The sequence below is a fragment of the Podarcis liolepis genome, assembly GCF_965112155.1.
Source record: "Podarcis liolepis genome assembly, chromosome: 2".
Taxonomy (NCBI): domain Eukaryota; kingdom Metazoa; phylum Chordata; class Lepidosauria; order Squamata; family Lacertidae; genus Podarcis; species Podarcis liolepis.
The window spans coordinates 114,948,366-114,974,073 of record NC_139555.1 but is presented as its reverse complement, the minus strand read 5'-3'; the positions used below and the strand labels follow the sequence as shown (position 1 = coordinate 114,974,073).

The following is a 25,708-nucleotide window of genomic DNA, read 5'->3' as shown; positions in this document are numbered from 1 at the left end:
CCGCCGCCGCCGCCGCGCTCATTCCATGGCCGGGAGAAGAGCGCTTCAAACAAAACGCCCGGCCCGCCAGGCCACGCTGGGAAACATAGTTTGCACACCCCGCGCGGGCGCGGAGCCCAAGGGCGAGGGGACTACGGATCCCGGCAGCTCCCGCGCCAGGGACGGAGGGGGAGATGCCGGGTGCAGGGATGGAGGGACAGGTGGGCGAGCGAGTGAGTGAGTGGCAGCCGCCAAGCCTTGGCCGAGAGCCAGGAAGGGCCTCCCCGGAGGAGGAGGAGGAGGGAGGCGCAGAGCGGGAGGGAGGGAGGGAACCCCAGGGGTCATCTAGTGACGGCGCCCCAATCGAAAATTTGACTTTTTAAAAAAAATAATCTTTCGAATTTTTTAATTTTTCCCGCGGCACACCAGGCAACATCTCGCGGCACACTAGTGTGCCGCGGAACAGTGGTTGGGAAACACTGTCCTAGAGCTCCTTCCTTCTTTCTCATGCAAGGTGGAGTCATGAAGCAGGTGGAGACTGACCACACCTAAGGGCGACACGGGGGGGGGGGATTCTGCTTAACCTTTCCCCGTCTGCTCCTTTTCTGGATCAAAATCCCTAGCTAATCTGTCTAGCTGCTGCTGCCTGTCACTGTTCCTGTGTCTCTGGAGTGTTTCTTTGAAGAGAATACAGGACACTGCAAAAGACCCTGTAATGCAAACAGGGAGACTTCTGTCCAGGAGATTTCTGTATAAAAAATTCTTTGCTGAGGTGGAAGTGGGGACTAAGTGTTATGTATTGAAGTTCTCACCCTGGCCACCAGGGGTATTGTGTGTATAGTTTTCACTCAGGTCCACGTCAGTTAATTTAGGTGGGAAACCCTGGGTTGTTGTTGTTGTTGTTGTTGTTGTTACAATAAAAGGAGGGCGGCTGAGCTGTTTGCTGTTCAGTTCAGTTCCAGCTTACTATAAAGAACCACTTGGAGAAATCTCTGTGGCGTCTGCTATGTCCACACACAATTTAATACTAAGTGAGGTTGGAGTAGAACCATGTTTACATGAACATGAGAAGGCAAAATATGTTCTCCATTTAAATGTTTATTAAAATAATTTATTCAGATACATAGAAGTATTATTAGGCTTTTTTGTTGTAAGCTAATTCATACATTATAAGAAGTGGGTCCTGAGACCCTTGATCCCCTTTCCTTAAAACACCATCTGAACAAAATTGGTGAAGCAGTAAAGAGTTTATTGAGGACAACAGGTAAAGGTAAAGGGACCCCTGACCATTAGGTCCAGTCGCGGACAACTCTGGAGTTGCGGCACTCATCTCGCTTTACCGGCCGCGGGAGCCGGCGTACAGCTTCCAGGTCATGTGGCCAGCATGACTAAGCCGCTTCTGGCAAACCAGAGCAGTGCACAGAAACGCCGTTTACTTTCCTGCTGTAGCAGTAAGTATTAAAAAATTTTAAAAGTTTATATATATATATATATATATATATATATATATATATATATATATATAAAATGAATGTTCATAAAAGCACCAACCATGCACGTGCATACATATGTGGACCACATGTCTGGAGCAGCACAGGAAGACCGTCCTGAAACCATTTTGACTCCCAAACTGACCAAATGTTTTCCCTGCAAGAAGGGAGGGGGTGAGGGAACCTTCCCATTGTCTCAGGAATTGAGTAATCACCGTCTCAAAGGAATGGCCAGACTACCAGGAAAGGCAATCAGATAAGGCATTATCTGATAACCTGGCACACAGGAAAAACAACATTCAAATTTCTGTTGTAGATCGCCTTTTCTGTGATGTACGTATGATGTTTGTGGGGGGTGGTCTTGGGTTACACCTCTTTCGTGATGTATGTATGATGTATGGAGGGGTGGTCTTGAGCTCCAGGGAAATTTAAATGATCTGTATAAGGGCAGGCCCACCTTTGTTCGGGGTGTGAGGGTAGCACCCTGTTGCAACAGTTCAATAAAGATCAGTCTTACTAGCTGCTTTGCTTCTCAATATTCTCTGGTTGGCCTCTGTTATTTTCTCCCACTGATGGAGAACCTGCAAACGACTCTATAAAGGCTCTTGTCTCCCCCATAAGGGAATAAGGACAGATTTTGTTTACAACAGGTACCTATTTATCTTCTTGCACTTTGTGCTTTCGAATTGCTAGGTTGGCAGGAGCAGAGACAGAGCAACGGGAGTTCACCCCTTCGCGGGAATTCGAACTGCCAACCTTCTGATCGGCAAGCCCTAGGCTCTGTGGTTTAACCCACAGCGCCACCTGCGTCCCTCATTGAGGACAATACGTTCTTGCAAGAGCTGGGAGCCAAAGCAGGCACAGTCCAGCTGGGGCAAAGTATAAGTTTATATTCCCTATGCACACGTTCCCGCCCTCGTCTTCCCATTGGTTGGGTGCTGCAAGGTTTTCCTTCCCCCATAATCAAATAACAGACATGAGGCTGAACGTGGAGAGAAACTTCTCCTTCCTCCTCCGAGTTGCCTCCACTTCCGGCTTCACCAGCAGAGATAAAATCGGGGCTTGCAAAGGAGGGAGGGAGGGGAGGAGGCGGGAAGCGGGGCTGCGTCGTGCGGAGGCGGAGGAGGGGGCTTCTTCCTAATTAAGCCTCCTAATTAAGCGCCCTCACTCCCTGCCTCCCACGCGGGGGCTCCCATTCCCGCCCCCGCTGCCCAGGATTTCGGGTGAGTGCAAAGCCAATGGCGGGAAAGGAGGGAAGGGGCTTTGCGAGGAGGTCCAGGATGAGAAGCCCCGGGACGGGGAGAAGAGAAGGGAGGGAAGGGAGCTGTTTATTTGAAGGGGCGGGGGGGGGAGAAGCTTCCTCCTGAAGGGATCTGGTACAAAGGGAATTGCAGGGAAGGAGAGGGGAGAGGGGTGGGCATTGCTGGCCAGGATCGCCTTAATAGTATTAATTTAAATTTAATATCTATACTCCAGCAGAAGACCCCCTCGGAGGAGGACCTTATCTTTAGGCAACAGGCGAAAGCCTTGCTCTTCTCCCAGGGGTTTGGCTCATTAAACAATCTATGGACTTCACAACTGAATTGGGGGGGGGTGTTGTTTTTATTTTTTACTCTGCTATGCATCTCTATGTTTTTCTCTTGTAAGCTGCCCTGTGATCTTTGGAGGAAGGGCAGTATAGAAATGTGAAGAATAGCTGTAAAAATAGCCCTCTTGCGTCCAAGGGGGGGGGGGGTTGGGACAAAGTCATTGATCAGCATGCATAACAGGATGGGCTTAGGAGGGAATAATACTAATAAGAATAAGAGTAAAATAAAAATAAATAATTCATTGCTTGCCCCCTGCCCATCTGACTGTGTTGCCTCAACCACTGGGCGATTTCCATCAAAAACACCAAAAAATTTAAAACATCGAAAACTTTCCTGTACAGGGCTGCCATCATAAGACTACTGTTTTGTAGAAATGGCCCTCAAATATAAAGAAATGCCCTCTTTAAGGATTTGCGTGGTGTAAACGTATATGTTGTCCTCTAGGTCCAAACACATAGTAAGAGCAAGCAGTGCTCCAAAGTGCTTCTCTTGTGAACTTGCCATCTAAGTTGTTTACTCCTGACCAAAGCTCCTGTTTCCCAAAAGGACTGGAGGGGGGGGTGTTTCCTCACCACTTTTAACCCCCCCCCCACTCCCACCGCATGGAAGGCAGAGGACGTGTTCATTCACAATCCCAGTAAACCATGTGTGTATCTGAAGTGAACCACGTGCTGCAGCTCCTTCCCCTCTCACTGGGCTGCTGCAAGAAAAGACAGCAGAGGAGGAAAGGGATGGGTTTGAAGGCTCTTCCTGCCTCTCTCCCCTGAGCAACAAGAGCAAAGGGTGTTTGCAGGGCAGGAGGGCAGAGGAGGGGGCAGCGAGGGCAGAGGGAGCAGTGGGCGGATCCCCCGCCTCTCCCAGGGAGTCCTGATGCAAGCAAGGGGCTTCCTTCTTCTCCATGCAAGGGCCACCCATGTATTCAGAGCAGTCTTTTGCAAATTAACTCTTAAGTTCCAAGGGATCTCCTCTCAGTCCACTAATGTGCATACCATGCCAGCCTTAGAAGAAGAAGAAGAAGAGTTTGGATTTGATATCCCGCCTTTCACTCCCCTTCAGGAGTCTCAAAGCGGCTAACATTCTCCTTTCCCGTCCTCCCCCATAACAAACACTCTGTGAGGTGAGTGGGGCTGAGAGACTTCACAGAAGTGTGACTGGCCCAAGGTCACCCAGCAGCTGCATATGGAGGAGCGGAGACACGAACCTGGTTTCCCAGATTACGTGACTACCACTCTTAACCACTACACCACACTGGCTCTCTTAGGAAGGGAGGTGGGACAGGCAGGTGAAAGGAATTGCCAAAGGTGTTTGAAAATGGGTGGGGGCTCTTGGGAAGGGGGTGCCCAGTTGGGGCTTCTCCAGGGGCAGTGGAATGTCTTTGGCAGGAGAATCCCTGCAGGGGCTCTCAGACTCCCTTGGCTTCTTCTTCCCTCCCTCCCAGGAAGCTGCAACTTGCTCTGGCTTCTGCGCTCCTCAGAAAGCTGAACCTGCAAACGTAGCTGAGACTGAACCTGCAACCCTGGCCAGGATGGAAGGAGGAAGATGGACGGTTGACCTGGTCAGGCTGTCTCCCGCATCCCTCCCCACAACCTCTGAGCATTCCCTCCCAGGACCCTTGGAGAAATCTGGTGAGTTCCAGGGGAGAGGAGATGGGGAGAGGGATAGATGGATGGTGGAGGGAGAAAGAGGAAAAGATGGAGAGGAGACAAATGGAAGGAAGTTCCTGACAGGAAGAAGGAAGGGGTGAGGCCTTCTCCAAAGCAGCTCTTTATTTCTTGAATCCCTTTCATAAAGTAGTGGGGGCAGATTTTCTCTCTCCAGGATTTTAAATCTTAGGAGTTACAGTGGAGTTAAGTTTGGTTCTCAAACTTAATCGGTTCCGGAAGTCTTCCGAAACCAAAGCGTTCCAAAACCAAGGCGTGCTGTCCCGTAGAAAGTAATGCAAAATGGATTAATCCATTCCAGACTTTTAAAAACAACCCCTAAAACAGCAATTTAACATGAATTTTACTATCTAACAAGATCATTGATCTATAAAAAGAAAGCAATAATCAATGTTCTGTACCATAAAATAAATAAGACAGTATTGTAGATGAAAAAAATTAAAATTATATAATTTTTTGTGCCTGCATTGATGATAGTCATTGTTTGAATGGGGAGCTTTTATCCCTTTCCACAGTCAATCAATCAATCAATCAATCAATCATAAAACAAAAAACTAAGCCTCAGTCAAAAATGAAAAAGCCACACAAACAAAAATGCAAAAAATATGAAAAAAACTAAAGCTGCAAATGTCACCTCAGAACACTGCAACCAGAAACAGCTTGAATATTGATTGGGGGGGCCTTAAATTAGCTGTCCAAGGGAACGAATGGGATGAAAAAAACCTTGATTACGATGGAGATGACTTAAATTAGCTGCTGAAGGGTAAAACGGAATGAAACAAAGCCTTAATTAGGATGGGGGGCACTTAAATTTGCTGCGCAACAGTAAAAATGGAGCTCAGGAGCACGTTCGGTTTCCGCGGCAAACTTCAAAAACAGGAACACCTATTTCTGGGTTTGCAAATGATGAATCAACAGAAGCATAGTCAATCTATGGGCTTCCCCTTTTTTTGAAATATTTTTATTGGTTTTTACAAATACAAGTTTACATCAAAAACATTTGATATAATGTTTTTATAGCATTTTAAATGACAGATCCCGAGGTTTTTGCAAACCAGAGGATCGCTTCTGCACACGCACACGGCGCAATAGAGTGCTTCTACGCGTGCGAGTGGCGAAACCCGGAGAAATACCAGAGGGTTACGTAACATGAGGTACCACAGTATAGATACATTCTCCACAGTTCTCATTTATCTAAAGTGTCCATAAACTTATTTACAAGTGATTCCTAAAGTCCAGCTAACGTTTTGATTTGCGTGCAGCAATCTCATAGGTAAATTATAAAATTTCCCCATTCTTTTTTAAAGTCCTTGTTTTCTTGATTCCTGAGTCTCATGGCTAATTTTGCCATTTCGGCAGAGTCCAGCAGTTTAGCTCACCATTCTTCCCTAGTTCGGATTATTGCATCTTCCCATCTTTGAGATAATAACATCTGTGCAGCTGTTGTCGCATACATAGTCTTTCCTGGTCTTTTGGGATCTCAGTACCTGTAATTCCAAATAAATAAACTTCTGGTTTCTTAACAAAATTTATTTTAAACATTTTTTTCCAATTCATTATATACCATTTCCCAAAATGATACTGTTATTTTACATAACCACCACATATAGCAAAAGGTACCCACTTCTTCTTTGAAGTGACCTGTTCATCCTTTGTATGCCATTCTAGGAGCAAGTTATACATTTTAGACAGATTTTTTTTATGTTACTTCCTAAGAGTTCTTTTTGAAATTGTGATGTCTCATAACTAAAACCTTTTTTATTTTATTTTTTTTAAAAAAATTATTGTTAAAATAGGTCATCATTAATCCACATATATTACAGATATACAAGCATACAAACATACATTTCATACAATCCTTAAAAGTGTTCAAACATACTTACACTCAATCCCACAAATAATTCCTTTTCCCATCACCATCCACCACCCCTCACCCCACCTTTGTGTTAGACTTCCAATCTACTCAATTGCAATTTCTTTCCACTTCTATTACTTTCTTTCACACACCTTTAGCCTAATTTCATAGAATCATAGAATAGAATCATACAGTTGGAATAGACCACAAGGGCCATCGAGTCCAACCCCCTGCCAAGCAGGAAACACCATCAGAGCACTCCTGACATATGGTTGTCAAGCCTCTGCTTAAAGACTTTAGCTTTGAGGTTCTAAATCTTGGATCTCTTCACAGGTATACACATCCCTGACATATAACGCCACTCCTCCTCCTTTCTTGTCTGGTCTGTTTCTTTGAAATAGATTGTATCCCTCCATTATTACATTCCAATCGTGGAACTTATCCCACCAGGTTTCAGTGATGCCTATTATGTCAATATTTAGCTTGCTGTACCAAGAGCTCAAGCTCATCTTGTTTATTTCCCATGCTTTGCGCATTAGTGTACAGACATTGAAGTCCATTAATCATTCCCCCGTGTCTCTAAGGATTTTTTCCTCCCACCACTAGGTCTGCTTGCTGTTTGCTCCATTTGGTCTATGACATTTGGATGATCATCTTCATCAATTGATAGACTCCCACCTTCAGGAGCACTGTCTCCCCCCCCCCCACATTAGTCAGTTTAAAGCCCTCCTGATGAGGTTTCTGAGATTTTTGGCAAAAACATTCCTCCCAACCATTGTGAGGTGCAGCCCATCGCTTGCCAGAAGTCCATCTTCAAGAAACTGCAGTCCGTGATCTAAGAATCCAAACCGTTGCTGTTTACACCATTTGCGAAGACAGCTGTTCACTTCCACTATTTTTCCCTCTCTCCCTGGGCCACGTCGTTCAACTGGGAGGACAGATGAGATGACAATTTGTACATTTAATTGCTTCAATTTCCTGCCCAGAGCCTTGTAGTCTCTTTTGATCTTCTGGAGGCTATTGCTTGCAGTGTCATTGGTTCCCACATGAACCAAGAGGAAGGGGTATTTGTCAGTGGGTTTTATGATTCCTTGCAGTCGTTCAGTTACATCTTGGATCTTAGCCCCGGGGAGACAGCACACCTCCCGAGACATCTTGTCAGGCCCACAGATCACTGCTTCTTTTCCCCTCAGTAGGGAATCCCCTATCACCACTACACGCCTCCTCTTAGGTTTGGTCGGGGTTCTTCCGTGAGCTGTCCATTCCAAGGTCGCCTGCACATTCCCTGAGGACTGACTTTGCTGCTCGTCTTCATATACCTGATCGACTGTAATGAGGGAGAGATCCTCAAATGGAGTCTGTTCTTCGTCTTCCATGCTAGGGGAGAGGACTTCAAAGCGATTGTGTATTTCTAAACAATCAGAGCGAACCCTGGGCCTCCTACTTCTTTGAGTCACGTTTCTCCATATATCTGGCTCCTGTGTTGGTGAACTAGCCTCCTTCTCAGGGGTGTCCCCTGTCTCCTCCTTGGTGGAGACGGTGTTCTCTGTTGCTTCCAAGAAGGGCTCCAGCTCTCTAATTCTTTGGAGCGTAGCTACACGTTCCTCCAGTTGCTGGACTTTGTCTTCTAAGAGGGCAATCAACATACAATTGCTGCAGGTAAAGCTGCCTGCAACCTTTGGCAAGATGGCAAACATTGCGCAGGAACTTCTTTTTCTATTACACATTGTTATCCATCTTATTTAGTATTTCAGTGTTTGAAACTGAACTTGTTTATTCCAATAGGAGTTCTGATTTTTCGATATGGTTTTGCAAGTATCTTTTAAACACCTTCCAGTCCCTATCTATCTACTCTTTTGAGATCCTTCCAATTTCTCCCATTGTTTTGGATATATTGTAGGACTCCAATAATGTGGCAAGCCACTCTATTTTTGTCAGTACAATACCACTTTTCCAGTTTTTCGCACTCAATAGCCTTGCGGCTACTGTTGCGTATAAATATAAGGTCTTGTCTTCTTCCTTTAGGCTTCCTGGTACTATTCCCAATAGAAAATCTTCTGGTGTTTTCCTAAATGAATATCTAAACATTTTTTTTCATTTCAGTATATATTATTTCCCAAAATTGTTTGATGTTTAAACAATTCCACTATTGTCAGGGAACTGCCATCGGAGGAACAGGTGGTGAAAGGGCTCACGGAGGCTGGGAGAGACTCGGCAGCGGAGGCAGGCACCAGCAGGGGGAGAGATGGGTCGCTGGTGGAAGGGCTCACGGAGGCTGGGAGAGAGTCAGCAGCTGAAGCAGGAACCAGCAGAGGGAGAGGTGGATCTCTGAGGGAAAGTGAGCAAGAGGGAGGGCTCAGGGACACGTCCAGCGAGAACAGTGGGGAGGTATCGGAACCTCCCATAGGGAGACCCACTCCTCGCCGGAAACTGTCACGCCGTGAGTCCAGAAGACGTGTTTCCATTAAGGAGCTTTTATGCTGGAAACGATTCCGAAAGCAACCACTGTCGGAATCTGCAAGTGACTAGAGCAGCCATGTCTGAGGGGCTCTGTCACAGACAGAAGTTTGTGGGCTTGAACAAACTCTGAGGGACTACTATTTTACGCACAAGCAGCTCATCATCCCATCACAGCATTCCGACAGTCTTTGTAAGCTGTTTGTGCAGGAGAAGGCATCATGAGTGACCCAGCCGGAACCGAAGGAGCAGGGGTTGGAGCTGGTCCAAGCTTGGAAGAAAGGTACCGAGCGTTGGAGATCCAACTGGCGCTGCAGACGGCGAGGCTTGAGGAGAGAAGGGCTCAGGATGCAGACAAGAAGGGGAGAGCCACCCAGTTCACCAGAAAGGTACCCGGATTGGTGCAGAAGTTTGGGGGGGACCCCAAGGACTACCATGCCTTTAGAACAGAGATGCAATATGCCCTCAATGTGCAGTTTGATGAATTCCCTGACGAGGAATCGCGAGTGGCTTTCGTGATTGGGCATCTTGAAAGAGGGGCGAGGGACTGGGTTAGACCCCTGATGGCAACGCATAATGACGTCCTAAAGGACACCATGAAGTTCTTTCGTGCAATGGATCTCATGTTTTCCAGCGATATTGAGCAGGGAGTGGTGCGCAGACAGCTAATGGCTTGCAAGCAGGGGAGCCGATCTGTCCGTGAGTACTGGACTGAGTTCACCATGCTGGTTCACAGATTGGGGTGGGACTTATCGGCGCAACCCATTCAAATGCTATTTGAAGAAGGCCTAGCTTCCGCTGTGAAAGACGAACTCTCCCGGGGTCCCAGGGCGGATTCTATGGATCAGCTGACCAAATCAGCGCTGACCATAGGAGCGCGCCAGGAGGTGAGAGCTTTGGAGAGGCGGGAAGGGAAGGAAGGGGGAACGTTTGAAGGAGTTCCGCATTCCAGACATTCCAGAGACAACTTTCCCGCCGGCAGAGCCGATGGAAATCGGAACAGCGCGCGCGCGCAGTTTCAAAGCCTAGGGAGGGGGAAAAGAAGGAGGGAAAAGGCGCCCGGAAATGCTATCTCTGCCAACAGCCAGGTCACTTTGCCAGAGTCTGCCCCCAGAGGAAGGAATGGCAAGGGATGGTGGGAGCTGTTGAGGGAAGAGAGGAGGAAAAACCGGAGCAAGTAAAAGCCAACGCCTGGTTGCCACCGTTGAGGCACAGCAGCCAGGCCAAAGAGCAGTGAAAGTGCCCACGCCAGAACCTCCTAAACCTGCCCTAGTGATAGAAGTGTCGCTAGAGCTGCAAAATGGACACCCCCTAAAGATAAAGGCGCTGTTGGACTCAGGCAGCTCCTGCAATTTCATGAGCAAAGAGTTTGCAGCTGAACACCAGATACAGACTATCCCTTTAAGCAACCCCCTGCAGGTGACCACCATCGATGGCAGGGAGTTGTTGAGAGGAGAAGTTAGCTTGCAGACCGTCCCAATGATAATGAAGGTGGCAAGGCACACCGAACTGATAGCGTTTAATGTGGCCACCTTAGGAGGAGCTCCTATTATTTTGGGGATGAGCTGGCTAGCGTTACATGATCCGCTGGTGGGCTGGCATCAGAGAGTGGTTTCCTTTGGTTCAGCACATTGCTTAGAACACTGCAAGGGGGGAAAGGGCTCAGCAGGGGCCCAAGCCACCCTCGCAGGGACGGAAGTAATGGAGAAAGTGAAGGTACCACCACAATACGCAGATCTCAGCGACGTGTTCAGCGAGAAGGAAGCTGACCAACTACCCCCGCATAGACCCTTTGACTGTCAAATCAATTTACTCCCTGGGGCACAGCTTCCTGTAGGCAAGTTGTACGCCATGTCAGACAGAGAAATGCAGGAGCTAAGAGAGTTCATTGACAAGAACCTGAAGAGAGGTTTCATCAGAGAGTCCAGAGCGGTGGGAGGTAGCCCAGTGTTTTTTGTGGATAAAAAAAACACGGACAAGCCTAGACTTGTGTGTGACTTTAGGGGGTTAAACGCAGTGTCTGAACCATTGGCCTTCCCTATGCCCAGGATTGACGACATTTTGACCAGGGTGCGGAAGGGAAAGATTTTTACAAAGCTGGACCTAAGGGGGGCATACAACCTGATACGTATAAGGAAAGGGGATGAATGGAAAACCACCATGTTCACCCCTTTGGGGGCATTTGAATATCTCGTTATGCCTTTTGGCTTACAAGCAGGCTCGGCGTGCTTTCAATCGTTTATGAACCACGTACTGGGGCCTTTGCTTTACAAGAATTGTGTGGCCTTCCTAGATGACGTGTTGGTGTATTCTGAAAATGAGGAGCAGCATGTGAGAGACGTCAGAGAAGTGTTGAGCAGGCTGCAAGCCAACCGGCTGTGGGTGAAACTGGAGAAGTGTCAGTTTCATACCAAGGAGGTGGAGTTCCTGGGGTACCGCCTGTCAGACAAGGGATTGGCCATGGATCCAGGCAAGGTCCAGGCAGTGCTGGAATGGAAAACACCCAAAACCAAGAAGGATGTGCAGAGGTTCCTAGGGTTTGGGAACTTTTATCGTAAGTTCATCCGAAACTTTGCCCACCTGACGGCGCCCATTACGGACTGTCTCAGCAGTAAGAAGAAATTCGTTTGGACTGAGGAGGCGGAGCGAGCTTTTGAGGAACTAAAAAGGGCCTTCGCCTCTGAAGAACAACTTCTGCATGTGGATTTACAAAAAAAGATGAGAGTCGAAACAGACGCATCAGCCAGAGCCATAGGGGCGGTGCTTCTTCTGCAGCCAGGAAAGGAGGAGTCAGAGTGGAGACCGTGTGCCTTTTTTTCGCGAAAGCTGAACAAATCCGAGAGGAACTACACGGTGTATGACCGAGAACTACTTGCCATTCATGAGGCTTTCCGGAGATGGAGGCACCTGCTAATTGGCGCACAACATAAGGTGCAAATGTGCACTGACCACAAGAACCTAGAGTATTGGAGAACGGCACGAGTGCTCAACCAACGGCAGTTGAGATGGGCTCAGGAGTTCTCCAAATTTAACTTTGAGATTTGTTACGTGCCAGGCCCAGAGAACATTAGGGCGGACGCTCTCTCACGCAAACCTGAATATTTGGAGGGGGAGGGAGCACCCGAAGAAAGACATGTCATTCCAGAGGACCGCTGGGTGTGTGGAGCGGCATTGGTGGGGCAAAGAGAACTGGTAGAGGGAACGGAGAATGATGAATACGCCCAGGACAAACTCGGGGTCTCAGGAGGGAGGGAGATAGACCCGGAGGTTTTGAGGAGAGAAACGGGGCGTTGTATTACAAGGGAGCGTTATATATACCTGAAGGAGAGTTGAGGGGAAAGGTACTCAAGCAGCTGCACGATAGCCCCACAGCAGGGCATTTTGGGCAACACAAAACCATGTGGCTGGTTACCAGGGAATTTTGGTGGCCCAAGGTCAGGGAAGATGTGCGGGAGTATGTGAGAGGTTGTGACCAATGCCAGCGAGCCAAAGGGGAGAGGCGGGCACCGGCAGGGTTATTAGAACCGCTACCCACACCTGAAAGACCATGGGAAGCAGTGGCAATAGATTTCATGACTGATCTGCCAAAGGCCAGAGGGAAAACAGCCATCATGGTTGTGGTAGACCTGTTAACCAAAATGGCCCACTTCATAGCCTGCTCACATGCTGTCACGGCAGAAGAAACAGCTAAATTGTTTGTAGAAAATGTGTTTAGGTTGCATGGCGCCCCCTTGAGGGTGGTCTCAGATCGAGGGAAACAATTTACTTCCAGGTTCTGGAGGAAGCTCATGAGCTTGCTGCATGTAGAGGTCAATTTTTCAACTGCCCGGCATCCTGAAACCAACGGGCAGGCGGAAAGAGCCAATGGCATCCTCCAGCAATATTTGAGGTGTTATGTCAATGACAGGGAGAATGATTGGGTGGAGAAGCTGGCGTTGGCAGAATTTGCCTACAACAATGCGGAGAATGTGTCCACAGGGATGAGCCCCTTTTTGGCTAATTACGGGTGCCATCCCAGGGCTTTCCCAGGGGGGGAAGGGGAGAGATGGAGCGTTCCAGCTGCCGAACAGTTCGTAGAAGAAATGGAAGCGATCCATCGTCAGCTCCAACTGAACTTAGACAGGGCCAAGGAGGAATATAAGAGGCAGGCAGACAAAAACAGAAGAGAAGGTGAAACCATTAGGGTGGGGGATCAGGTGTGGCTGTCAACCCAAGGGTTACCATTCAAAGGGGGTTGTAAGAAGTTAAGACCCAAAAGATTGGGTCCATTTGAAGTCACGCAACAGGTCAACCCAGTGGCTTTCAGACTCCGGTTACCGAACCACATGAAGCTGCACCCAGTTTTCCACAGGTCGTTGCTGTCACCGTATAAAGGGGACAGAGAAGGGAGGGTCAATCGAGGACCAGCAATGGAGGAAAGGGAACACAGCTACCATGTAGCGGAGATCCTCGATTCCAGGTGGAAGGGAGATCAAGTAGAGTATTTGGTAATGTGGGAAGGGGAACCGGAGTCGGAAAACACCTGGGTCATGGCAGAGGATGTCAATGACGAGGTTTTAATAGAAACTTTTCATCAGAGGTTCCCACGTAAACCTCAGCCTGTAGCGAGGTTCCGGAGGGAATACTTTGCCACCACCGACGAAGAAGAGGAGTTGGAGGGGTTCACAGATTCCGAGGAGGAGGAGGATTCAGCGAGCCGGAAACGGCGACCGATGGAGGGAAATGTTCGAGACGTCTGAAGATGAAGAGGATTCGTTTCGGGGTTTTACCTCCTCACCGCCCAGAGGAGAGGGAACGGGAGGGGGTGAAGGGGGCCCTGGAGGGGAGGTGGATGTCAGGGAACTGCCATCGGAGGAACAGGTGGTGAAAGGGCTCACGGAGGCTGGGAGAGACTCGGCAGCGGAGGCAGGCACCAGCAGGGGGAGAGATGGGTCGCTGGTGGAAGGGCTCACGGAGGCTGGGAGAGACTCGGCAGCAGAGGCAGGCACCAGCAGGGGGAGAGATGGGTCGCTGGTGGAAGGGCTCACGGAGGCTGGGAGAGAGTCAGCAGCTGAAGCAGGAACCAGCAGAGAGAGAGGTGGATCTCTGAGGGAAAGTGAGCAAGAGGGAGGGCTCAGGGACACGTCCAGCGAGAACAGTGGGGAGGTATCAGAACCTCCCATAGGGAGACCCACTCCTCGCTGGAAACTGTCACGCCGTGAGTCCAGAAGACGTGTTTCCGTTAAGGAGGTTTTATGCTGGAAACGATTCCGAAAGCAACCACTGTCGGAATCTGCAAGCGACTAGAGCAGCCATGTCTGAGGGGCTCTGTCACAGACAGAAGTTTGTGGGCTTGAACAAACTCTGAGGGACTACTATTTTACGCACAAGCAGCTCATCATCCCATCACAACTATATATGTATCATAGTACCTTTTCCAGTGTTGCATCGCCAACAGACATCGCTATAATTTTTATTCGTTTTTGTTATTCTTTCAGGTGTTAAATACCATCTATGTTGTACTTTGAGGTAATTTTCTTTCAGTATATAACACATCGTGAATTTCATATCTTCTTTCCACAATTTTTCCCATTGTTTAAACATAATATTTTTCCCAATATCTTGCGCCCATTTAATCATTGATGCTTTAACCAATTCATCCTTTGTTTCCCACTCTAAGGTCAGATTATACAATTTAGATATATTATTTGATTTTTCTTGTATTAAATATTTATCAAATTTTGATATTTCTTTTTCAAATCCTAGCTTTTTGTCTTTCGCTAATCTATACTTAATTTGAATATATTGGAACCAATCACTAATATGAGCTTTAATTTCTGTATAATCCTTTAATTCCAATTCTCCGTTTTCTTCCTTTAATACTGTTTTATAGGTAACCCAATTTTATTTCATATTTAATTTTTTCACTGAGACAATTTCTGCTGGCAATGCCCACCAGGGAGTTTTCGGTTCTAGGAGTCTTTTATATTTCTCCCATATTTTATATATAGACTTTCTGACTATATGCCCTAGGAAGCCTTTATGTACTTTGACTTTTTCATCTATTAGATAGGCATGCCATCCAAATCTCGTCTCTACTCTGTCTAAATCCAATACATCCGAGTCATCTAATTTGATCCATTCTTTTAGCCAGGTCAGACCCACCGCATCATGATATAACTCCATGTCTGGGAGACCAAATCCTCCTCTCTCCTTCTTATCTATCATTATTTTGTGTTTTATTCTTGGCTTTTTCCCTGACCATACGAATTTAGCCAAATCTCTTTTCCAGTTATTAAAACATTTATCTCCTCCTAGTATTGAGATACTTTGAAATAAAAACATCATCCTTGGTAATATGTTCATCTTTATTACTGATATTTTCCCTAGTAAGGAAAGATTTAATTTCCCCCATACTTGCAAGTCATTTTTTATTTCATTCCATGTTTTCCCATAGTTCTCTATAGTGTTTGTTGTTAAATTTATTCCAAGATACCTTATTTTCTTTTTAATTTCCAATCCTGTAATTTATTGTAATTTCACTTTATCTTTTTCTTCCATATTTTTCACTAGTATTTTGCTTTCCCAAAGTTTAATTTGTATCCTGCTAATCTGCCATATTCGTTTATGCATTCCAATATTCTAGGTGTACATTGTAGGGGATTTTCTGTTGTGATCATAACATCATCTGCAAAGGCTCTTGTATCTTTTTTCACCAACTGCTATTCCTCTTATTTGGTTGTCCTGCCTTATTTTCTGTAATAGAACCTCTAATACTATTGTAAATAGCATTGGGGATAGGGGCATCCTTGTCTTGTGCCTTTAAAGATGTTGATTTCTTCTCCAAACTCTCCATTAATAATAATTTTTGCTTTCTGTTGGTCATATATTGCATTTATACCTTTTTGGAATTTTTCACCTAGACACAACTCTTTTAATAGTTTTTTCATGTCTATCTTAAAGATATCGTTTAGTTGATGGTACTGTAACCAGTCAGTTACAGCTTCCCTTATCTCTTCAAAATCTTTTTATTTCAGTTGGTTTTCAACTTCAGTTAAGAGCTCTCTATAAGTCGGCCAATTACTTCTCATATTCAATTTTTTTCAGAGATATTGCTTCCAAGGGGGAAAGCCACCAGTGTGTTTTTTACTCAAACAAATTTTTATACTTCTCCCATACCCTAAAAATTGATTTTCTTACTGTATGATTCTGAGAAGCTCTATGCACCTAGGCCTTTTCCTACCATAAATATCCATGCTATCCATAATTCATGTCCTTCCAGGTCTAAAATACAGTATCTGTGTTTTCCAATGTAATCCATTCCTGGTTCTAGCAGATACAGGATGCTTCATAATAAAGATTCAAATCCGGCAGGGTGAAACCACCTCTCTCTCTTACATCTGTTAATAATCTATTTTTTATCCTTGGTTTCTTCCCTTTCCAGATAAACCTAGATATATCTCCTTGCCATTTTTCAAAGCATCCTGCGTTGCCTATTGCCGGGACTGATTGGAATAAAAATAATATTTTTGGCAATACATTCATTTTTATTACTGATATTCTTCCCCAAAATGATAAATCCATTCTTCCCCATATCTCTAAAGCTCTTTTTATTTCTTTCCACTCATTCTTGTAATTGTCTTTAAAAATATTAATATTCTTAGCTGTCAAACAAATCTCTCAGTATTTGACTTTGTTATGTATAACTAACTCTGTTTTCTGTTGTAATCCTTTTGGCCTTGCTCCATTGTGCTTTTTACCAAAAACGTAGTCTTATTCTTGTTTAGTTTAAAGCCTCCGGCCTGCCCGAAGTCCTGTATCTTTTTTTACTACCTTTGGTGGAGTATTTATGGGATCCTTTACTGTAATTACAAGGTGAACTGCAGAAGCTTTTAATTTATATGCTTTATTTTCTACTGTTATTCCTGTAATTAATTTCTCCACTTTTTCTCTCTCACCAGGGCCTCTAATACCAAAATAAATAATAATGGTGATAGGGGATATCCTTGTCTTGTCCCCTTCGTTATTTTACACTTTTCTTTTATAACCTTATTAACAATCAGCATAGACTGTTGGTAAAAATAAATTGCATCAATTACTCTCCCAAATGCTTCCCCAAAATTCATTTTTTCTTTTATCTTTTTCATAAAAGCCCATGAAACATTATCAAAAGCCATTTCGGCATCAATAAACATTAAGACCGCTTTTTTCTCATTTCTTACTTCCAAATATTCAATAATATCAATTATATTCCTTATATTCTCCTTCATCTGACGTCCTCGTAGAAAGCCGGCCTGCTTGTCATGAATTTTTTCTGCTAAAACACCTTTCATTCTATTGCCCAAGATATGAGCAATACTCTAAATGGACTTCTATGGACTTCCATCCTACAGGAGTGATGGCCAACAACGTGGATAGCTTGAAAAAGAGGATTAGACTGAAAGCAGAGGAAGGCAGGGGGCTCTTGTACTCAAATCCTGCTTGCTGGTTTCCCGCAGGCATTTAGTTGACAACTGTGAGAACAGGATGCTGGACTACGTGGGCCTTTGCCCAAATGAGCAGGCTCTTCTTATGTTCTGATACAGGCATCCCCATACTTGGCCCTCAAGATGTTTTGGGACTACAACTCCCATCATCCCTGGCTAACAGGACCAATGGTCAGGGCTGATGGGAATTGTAGTCCCAAAACATCTGGAGGGCCAAGTTTGGGGATGGCTGTTCTAAGATATTGCAATATTTTTACAGTGACTTGTGGCACAGTAACATGAGAGTTTGACTTCTTAGTCATAGGAGAGACTGCTATGGACTTCCATCCTACAGGAGACAGTGATGGCCAACAACTTGGATAGCTTGAAAAAGAGGATTAGACTGATGTCTGTGCTCTGCCCTCACGGTCCTAGGCAAAAATGTTTCTTAATACTAGTTCCTGGAAAGCACAGGAAGTCAGAGAAGGCTCTTGTACTCCAATCCTGCTTGCTGGTTTCCCACAGGCATCTAGCTGGCCACTGTGAGAACAGGATGCTGGACTAGGTGGGCCTTTGCCCAATCGAGCAGAATCTTCTAATACAGGCATCCCCAAACTTGGCCCTCCAGATGCTTTGGGACTACAACTCCCATCATCCCTAGCTAACAGGACCAGTGGTCAGGGGTAATGGGAATTGTACTCCCAAAACATCTGGAGGGCCAAGTTTGGGGATCCTAATATATTGCAATATTTTAACAGTTACATGTGGCATAGTAACACGAAAGTTTGACTTCTTAGTCATAGGAGAGACTGCTACTTGAACCTGTGATCCTTTCCTCCCTGGACAAAGAGAAATACATAGATGTCTCTAAGAAGCCTATTCCACCACAGATTATAAAATAATGCAGTTTATTAAGTGTGAATGGAGTGATCATGTGTTGTTGCCATTATCTCATCTGCATTCCTAAAAGATTGGAAAATAGAACAGTGGAAAAAAGTGACAGTATTAAAATAGGAGAAGGTGCATACTTGGACTGGCGTGTGTTCAGTTCCTTTCTTGTCTTGAAAGTCTTAACAGGATTCTCTTCCCCCTCCCCCACTCCCAAACAGGTGAGGAAGATGATGGCCAGAATTCTATGGAGCCATCTGTGAATTCATTGGGAAGAACAAAGAAAAGGTTTAAATGCATGGAATGTGGGATGTTCTTTAGTCACAGTGGAAGACTGAGGACACATCAACGAATTCACACAGGGGAGAAACCATTTAAATGTACTGACTATCGAAAGAGCTTCAGGGACAATGGAACACTTAGAAAACATCAACGAACTCACACAGGGGATAAACCATTTGAATGTATTGAATGTGGAAAGTGCTTCAATGATAGTGGAAACCTTAGACAACATCAACAAACTCACACGGGGGAGACACCATTTGAATGTATTGAATGTGGAAAGTGCTTCAGTCGAAATGGAAAGCTTAGAATACACCAACGAACTCACACAGGGGAGAAACCATTTGAATGTATTGAACGTGGAAAGAGCTTCAATGATAGTGGAAACCTTAGACAACATCAAACTCACACGGGGGAGACACCATTTGAATGTATTGAATGTGGAAAGAGCTTCAGTAGAAGTGAACACCTTAGAATATACCAACGAACTCACACAGGGGAGAAACCATTTAAATGTATTGAATGTGGAAAGAGCTTCAGTGGAAGTGGAAACCTTAGAATACACCAACGAACTCACACAGGGGAGAAACCATTTAACTGTATTGAATGTGGAAAGAGCTTCAGTCAAAATGGACACCTTAGAAGCCATCAACTAACTCACACGGGGGAGAAACCATTTAAATGTATTGAATGTGGAAAGAGCTTCAGTGGAAGTGGAAACCTTAGAGTACACCAACGAACTCACACGGGGGAGAAACTATTTGAATGTATAGAATGTGGAAAGAGCTTCAGTGGAAGTGGAAACCTTAGAGTACACCAACGAACTCACACGGGGGAGAAACCATTTAAATGTATTGAATGTGGAAAGAGCTTCAGTGGAAGTGGAGACCTTAGAAGACACCAACGAACTCACACGGGGGAGAAACCATTTGAATGTATAGAATGTGGAAAGAGCTTCAGTCGAAATGGAATCCTTAGATTACACCAACGAACTCACACGGGGGAAAAACCATTTAAATGTATTGAATGTGGAAATAGCTTCAGTAGAAGTGAACACCTTAGAATACACCAACGAACTCACACAGGGGAGAAACCATTTAAATGTATTGAATGTGGAAATAGCTTCAGTAGAAGTGAACACCTTAGATTACACCAACGAACTCACACGGGGGAGAAACCATTTGAATGTATAGAATGTGGAAAGAGCTTCAGTGGAAGTGGAGACCTTAAAAAACATCAACGAACTCACACGGGGAAGAAACCATTTAAATGTATTGAATGTGGAAAGAGCTTCAGTGGAAGTGGACACCTTAGAAGACACCAACGAACTCACACGGGGGAGAAACCCTTTGCATGTATTGAATGTGGAAAGAGCTTCAGTCAACATGAATACCTTAGAATACATCAGCGAACTCACACAGGGGAGAAACCATTTAAATGTATTGAATGTGGAAAGAGCTTCAGTGGAAGTGGAGACCTTAGAACGCACCAACGAACTCACACGGGAGAAACCATTTAAATGTACTGAATATGGGAAAGAGCTTCCATCCATATAGACACCTTATAAGACACCAACTAACACATGGGGAAGAAACCATTTTAATGTATGGCATGTGGAAGGAGCTGCAGCAAAAGTAGAGCACTTAGAATACACCAACTAACTCATACAGGGGAGAAACCATTGGAATGTATTGAATGTGGAAAGAGCTTCAACAGGAAGGATAAACTTACATTACATTGGCGAACTCCCACAGGGGAGAAGCTTAAGTCAATATGGAAGCTTAGGAAACATCCGCTGACTCACATGGGGAAAACCAGATTTATGAAACGTGGAAAGAGCTTCAGAGGGAGTGAAGACCTTACTATCCATAAGAAAATTCACACAGGCAGGAAACCATATAAATGTATGGAGTTTTCCACTCAGGTTTCCCAGATTTCCTGGGAAGTGAAGATGATTGTCAAGTCTCTGGATGTACAGAAAAGAACTTCAATAATAATAATAATAATAATATTTTTATTTGTACCACGCCCACCTGGCTGGATTTCCCCCGCCAATCTTGGTGGCTTCCAACAAAAAACCTGATTTCCTGGGAAGTGAAGATTATTGTCAAGTCTCTGGATGTACAGAAAAGAATTTGGCAGTGTTTGTTTTCAATAATAATAATAGCAACAGCAACAATAATAACAATAATATAATTTATGCCACACCCATCTGGCTGGCTTTCCCCTGCGGCACAGCCACTTGGTGGCTTCCAACAAAATATTGAAATACAATAGTCCTTCAGATATTAAAAGCTTCCCTAAACAGGGCAGCCTTCAGATGTCTTTTAAAGTCTGGTGGCTGTTTTTTCCTTTGACATCTGGTGGGAGGGTATTCCACAGGGAGGGCACCACTACCGAGAAGGCCTTCTGACTGGTTCCCTGTAAGTTCACTTCTCGCAGTGAGGCAACCGCCAGAAGGCTCTTGGTGCTGGACCTCCATGTCCAGGCAGAACGATGGGGGTGGAGACTCTACTTCAGGTATACTGGATTGAGGCCGTTTAGCGCTTTAAAGGTCAGCACCAACGCTTTGATTTGTGCTCAGAAATGCAATGGGAGCCTATGTTGGTTTTTCAATACCAGTGTTATGTGGTCTTGGCGGCTGCACCCCGTCACCAGTCTAGCTGCTGCATTCTGGATTAGTTGCAGTTTCCGGACCACTTACAAAGGTAGCCCCACGTAGAGCGCATTGCAGTAGTCCAAACAGGAGATAACTGGAGCATACACTACTCTGGCAAGACAGTCTGAGGGCAGATAGGGTCTTAGCCTGCGTACCAGATTGAGCTGGTAAACAGCTGCCCTGGACACAGAATTGACCTGCGCTTCTATTGACAGCTGCAAATCCAAAATGACTGTGCACCTGGTCCTTTAGGGGCACAGTTACCCCATTCAGGACCAGGGAGTTCTCCACACCTGCCTGCCTCCTGTCTCCGAAAAAAGGACCTCTACCTTGTCAGCATTCAACTTTAATATGTTAGCTGCCATCCATCCTCCAACCACCTCCAGACACTCACACAGGACCTTCATCATCTTCACTGGTTCTGATTTGAAAGAGAAGTAGAGCTGGGTATCCGCATACTGATGAACATCCAGCCCAAACCCCCTGATCTCTCCCAGCGGCTTCATGTAGAAATCTGAAAAGCATGGGGAGAGGACGGAACCCTGAGGCACCCCACAAGTGAGAGCTCAGGGGTCTGAACACTCATCTCCCAACACCACTTTCTGAACACGGCCCAGGAGGAAGGAGTGGAACCACTGTATAACAGTTCCTCCAGCTCCCAGCCCCTCTAGACGGTCCAAAAGGTTGTTATGGCCGATGGTGTCAAAAGCCTCTGAATGATCCAGCAGAACTAGGAAACAGCTCTCACTTTTGTCCCTAGCCCGCCGGAAATCATCGTGTCCAGGTCAGTTTCAGTCCCATGGTGAGGCCTGAATCCCAACTGGAAGGGATCCAAATGGTCCACATCTTCCAGGCGTCCCTGGAGTTGTTCAGCAACCACCCAGTCAATCACCTTGCCAAAGAATGGAAGATTTGAGACTGGGCGATAGTTGGCCATATTGGCTGGGTCTAAAGATTTTTTTTTAAAGAAGCACTTTAATACAGTGGTGCCTCGGATTACATACGCTTCAGGTTACAGACTTCGCTAACCCAGAAATATTACCTTGGGTTAAGAACTTTGCTTCAGGATGAGAACAGAAATTGTACAGCAGCAGCAGGAGGCCCGATTAGCTAAAGTGGTGCTTCAGGTTAAGAACAGTTTCACGTTAAGAACAGATCTCCAGAACGAATTAAGTTCTTAACCTGAGGTACCACTGTAACTGCCTCTTTCAGTGTGTCTGGGAAGGCTCCCTCACAGAGAGAAGCATTCACCACCCCACGGAGCCCATCGCCCAGCCCTTCCCGGCTAGCTTTTATGAGCCAGGATGGGCAAGGATCACGGAGACAGGTGGTTGGTTTGACTCATCTAAGCAGCCTGTCCACATCCTCGGACATAACAGATTGGAATCGATCCCACGCAACTTTACTAGACAGGACTCTAGCACTCACCAGCCCCCGTCCTGCTCCCACGGGGGAGTCTACCTCTCTTAATCTGAGTGACTTTATTTGCAAAAAAACTTTGCAAAATCATTGCAGGAGATCATGTGGCCTGTACCGGGCGCCATTGGAGAGATGGTTCCATTAAATTGCAAACCACCTGAAAGAGTCTCCTGCTGCTGTTTTCTGCAGATGCAGTAGAGGGGGTGAAGAAGGTTCTCTTCACCTTCACTATCGCCATTTGGTAGGCTCAACGTTGAGCTCTAACCCGTGTCCGGTCAGATTCAGAATGAGGTTTCTGCCACTGGCGCTCTAGCCATCTCGTTGCCCTCAGATCCTTGGAAAACCATGGGGCTGTCTGGTCTCCATGCAATGGGAGTGGGCTTTTTGGAGCCAGATACTCAATAGCCCTGGTTAACTCCACATTACAACAGGCCACTAGGGAATCAGCTGAAAGGCCATCAACATGGGATAAAACATCCCCTGCCACTCTCTGGAAACCATTTGGATCCATTAAGTGGCGTTGGCGGACCATCCAAATCGAACCCACCTCCCTGCAGAGGGGAAGGGTTGTGGAGAAGTCTAGTTGCACCAGGAAGTGATCTGAACATGGCACTTATTTAGTTTCGCTTTTACTTAGTGTCAGATCATCAACATCCATAGAGGAGAAAAACCAGGTCTAAGGCATTTCTGCGACTATAAGTTGGGCCAAACTTATTTAGGGACAGCCCATGGAGGCCATGCTTTCCACAAAGTCCCAATCGGCCCCTTGTAAGGTTGTGTCGGCGTGAATGTTAAAATCCCCCAGGACAACCAAATTAGGAGTCTCCAGGAGAACATCTGCCACAACATGAAGCAGCTTGGGCAGGGAATCCTTGGTGCAGCGGGGTGGTCGGTACACCAAAAGGAATCCTGTACTGCCCCTATTGTCCAACTTCAAGAATATGCACTCAGAGAACTGTGTCTTCCCAATAGGACGCCTGGTGCAAATTACTGACTTCCTACAAATCACTGCAAACCACCCACCCCTTTGCCCACATGACTTGGGTTGCTGTGCGTAAGAGAAACCTGGTGGACAAGCAGTGGCAAGGACAGGTCCACCTGCTTCATCCCACCAAGTCTCTGTTACACATGCCAGGTCAAGTTCTCCATCCACGATCAAGTCATGGATGGCAGTGGTCTTATGAATCATTGACCTGGCATTCCATAGCAGCACCTTCGGGTCATGTGGGTCTCCCTTGCTGATTCCAGTATCCATCCAAATGACACCAGACCCGGAGGCAGGGATAGTCCTCAAACTAAGATGGGGGGCAATACTATTTGATGACCCTCTTTTTTTCTTAATTTATACTTCGACATCACACAAACAAGCATTGAATAAAACGAACAAACAATAGAAAACAGAAGAAAATGCAAAAACTAAATTACAAGGATCTAAACATAATATGCAATCAAAAATGCAAAACATTATATTCTCTCCAAAAAAGGAAAAAGAACGGGGGAAAAACACCAAAAAAGAAGAAAGGGGGGGAATGACTTCTTACTAACTCCATGTGGCTCTTTATTCTTCATATCACTAGTTGACTGTAATGATTAATTTTTTGGAGAATTATTCTAATTACCTGTGAGATTTTTATTCTAAACTAAGCCAAGTATGAATCTGGAAATCGGTTCTCTTCGTATAATTTATAAAGACTTCCCACTCTCTCCTTATTTTCTCATTAGAATAACTTCTTATTAAACCTGTAAGTCTGGCTAATTCACGATATCCTTACAATTTAAGAACTCTTCCTTCTTTTGTTGGTGTTATGTTACTTCTCCAATTTTTAGCCATTACTATCCTGGCCGCCATTACGGCATACAATAATATTCTTTTGGCTTCTTTTGGGATGTCTGTTGTTCATAGAATCATAGAATCATAGAGTTGGAAGAGACCACAAGGGCCATCGAGTCCAACCCCCTGCCAAGCAGGAAACACCATCAGAGCACTCCTGACATATGGTTGTCAAGCCTCTGCTTAAAGACCTCCAAAGTAGGAGACTCCACCACACTCCTTGGCAGCAAATTCCACTGTCAAACAGCTCTTACTGTCAGGAAGTTCTTCCTAATGTTTAGGTGGAATCTTCTTTCTTGTAGTTTGGATCCATTGCTCCGTGTCCGCTTCTCTGGAGCAGCAGAAAACAACCTTTCTCCCTCCTCTATGTGACATCCTTTTATATATTTGAACATGGCTATCATATCACCCCTTAACCTCCTCTTCTCCAGGCTAAACATGCCCAGCTCCCTTAGCCGTTCCTCATAAGGCATCGTTTCCAGGCCTTTGACCATTTTGGTTGCCCTCCTCTGGACACGTTCCAGTTTGTCAGTGTCCTTCTTGAATTGTGGTGCCCAGAACTGGACACAGTACTCCAGGTGTGGTCTGACCAGAGCAGAAGACAGTGGCACTATTACTTCCCTTGATCTAGATGCTATACTCCTATTGATGCAGCCCAGAATTGCATTGGCTTTTTTAGCTGCCGCGTCACACTGTTGGCTCATGTCAAGTTTGTGGTCAACCAAGACTCCTAGATCCTTTTCACATGTACTGCTCTCAAGCCAGGTGTCACCCATCTTGTATTTGTGCCTCTCATTTTTTTTGCCCAAGTGCAATACTTTACATTTCTCCCTGTTAAAATTCATCTTGTTTGTTTTGGCCCAGTTCTCTAGTCTGTCAAGGTCGTTTTGAAGTGTGATCCTGTCCTCTGGGGTGTTAGCCACCCCTCCCAGTTTGGTGTCATCAAACTGTTAATAGGCCCCAAAAAACATTTCTTTAAGTTTGCACCTCCAACACTTTCCACTGGTGTTTTGGTACATTTTAGCCAATTTCGAGGGTTTAAGATACCATCTGTACATCATTTTTTTAAAAAAATATTTTATTGTATAACATGCTGTAAATCTTATGTCTCTTTTCCATAAGTTTCCCCAGTTTTCTAAATCAATTGAATGACC

General features: G+C 45.4%; 2 protein-coding genes and 1 long non-coding RNA gene across 4 annotated transcripts in view; 2 read left to right on the top strand and 1 right to left on the bottom strand.

Moving 5' to 3' along the window:
- Positions 1 to 17,599, bottom strand: part of LOC310701823 (uncharacterized protein) — a 57,732-nt gene extending 40,133 nt beyond the window's left edge. The window contains exons 1-2 of the mRNA XM_083493246.1: positions 14,421 to 17,599; positions 7,038 to 8,720 (exon numbers count right to left, since the gene is read on the bottom strand). Coding sequence (XP_083349372.1) covers positions 7,288 to 8,301 — 1,014 coding nt within the window. The 5' untranslated portion in view covers positions 8,302 to 8,720; positions 14,421 to 17,599 and the 3' untranslated portion in view covers positions 7,038 to 7,287. The remainder of the gene's footprint in view (positions 1 to 7,037; positions 8,721 to 14,420) is intronic.
- The window catches only part of LOC310702102, a 30,981-nt gene extending 6,764 nt beyond the window's left edge, over positions 1 to 24,217 (top strand). Inside the window, exon 2 of the long non-coding RNA XR_014523237.1 lies at positions 22,658 to 24,217. This is a non-coding gene — a long non-coding RNA (uncharacterized lncRNA). The remainder of the gene's footprint in view (positions 1 to 22,657) is intronic.
- On the top strand, positions 2,488 to 20,977 carry LOC310701502 (uncharacterized protein). Of its 2 annotated transcripts, none has more exons than XM_083492482.1 (3): positions 2,488 to 2,692; positions 4,533 to 4,683; positions 18,585 to 20,977. In XM_083492482.1, the coding sequence occupies exons 2-3, from the start codon at positions 4,584 to 4,586 to the stop codon at positions 20,162 to 20,164; spliced, it is 1,680 nt and encodes a 559-aa protein (XP_083348608.1). In that variant the 5' UTR covers positions 2,488 to 2,692; positions 4,533 to 4,583; the 3' UTR covers positions 20,165 to 20,977. The 2 variants fall into 2 exon arrangements, with proteins under 2 accessions (XP_083348608.1, XP_083348607.1); XM_083492481.1 differs by having other exon boundaries at positions 2,489 to 2,692; positions 4,497 to 4,683.
- Positions 24,218 to 25,708: the final 1,491 nt, after the last annotated feature.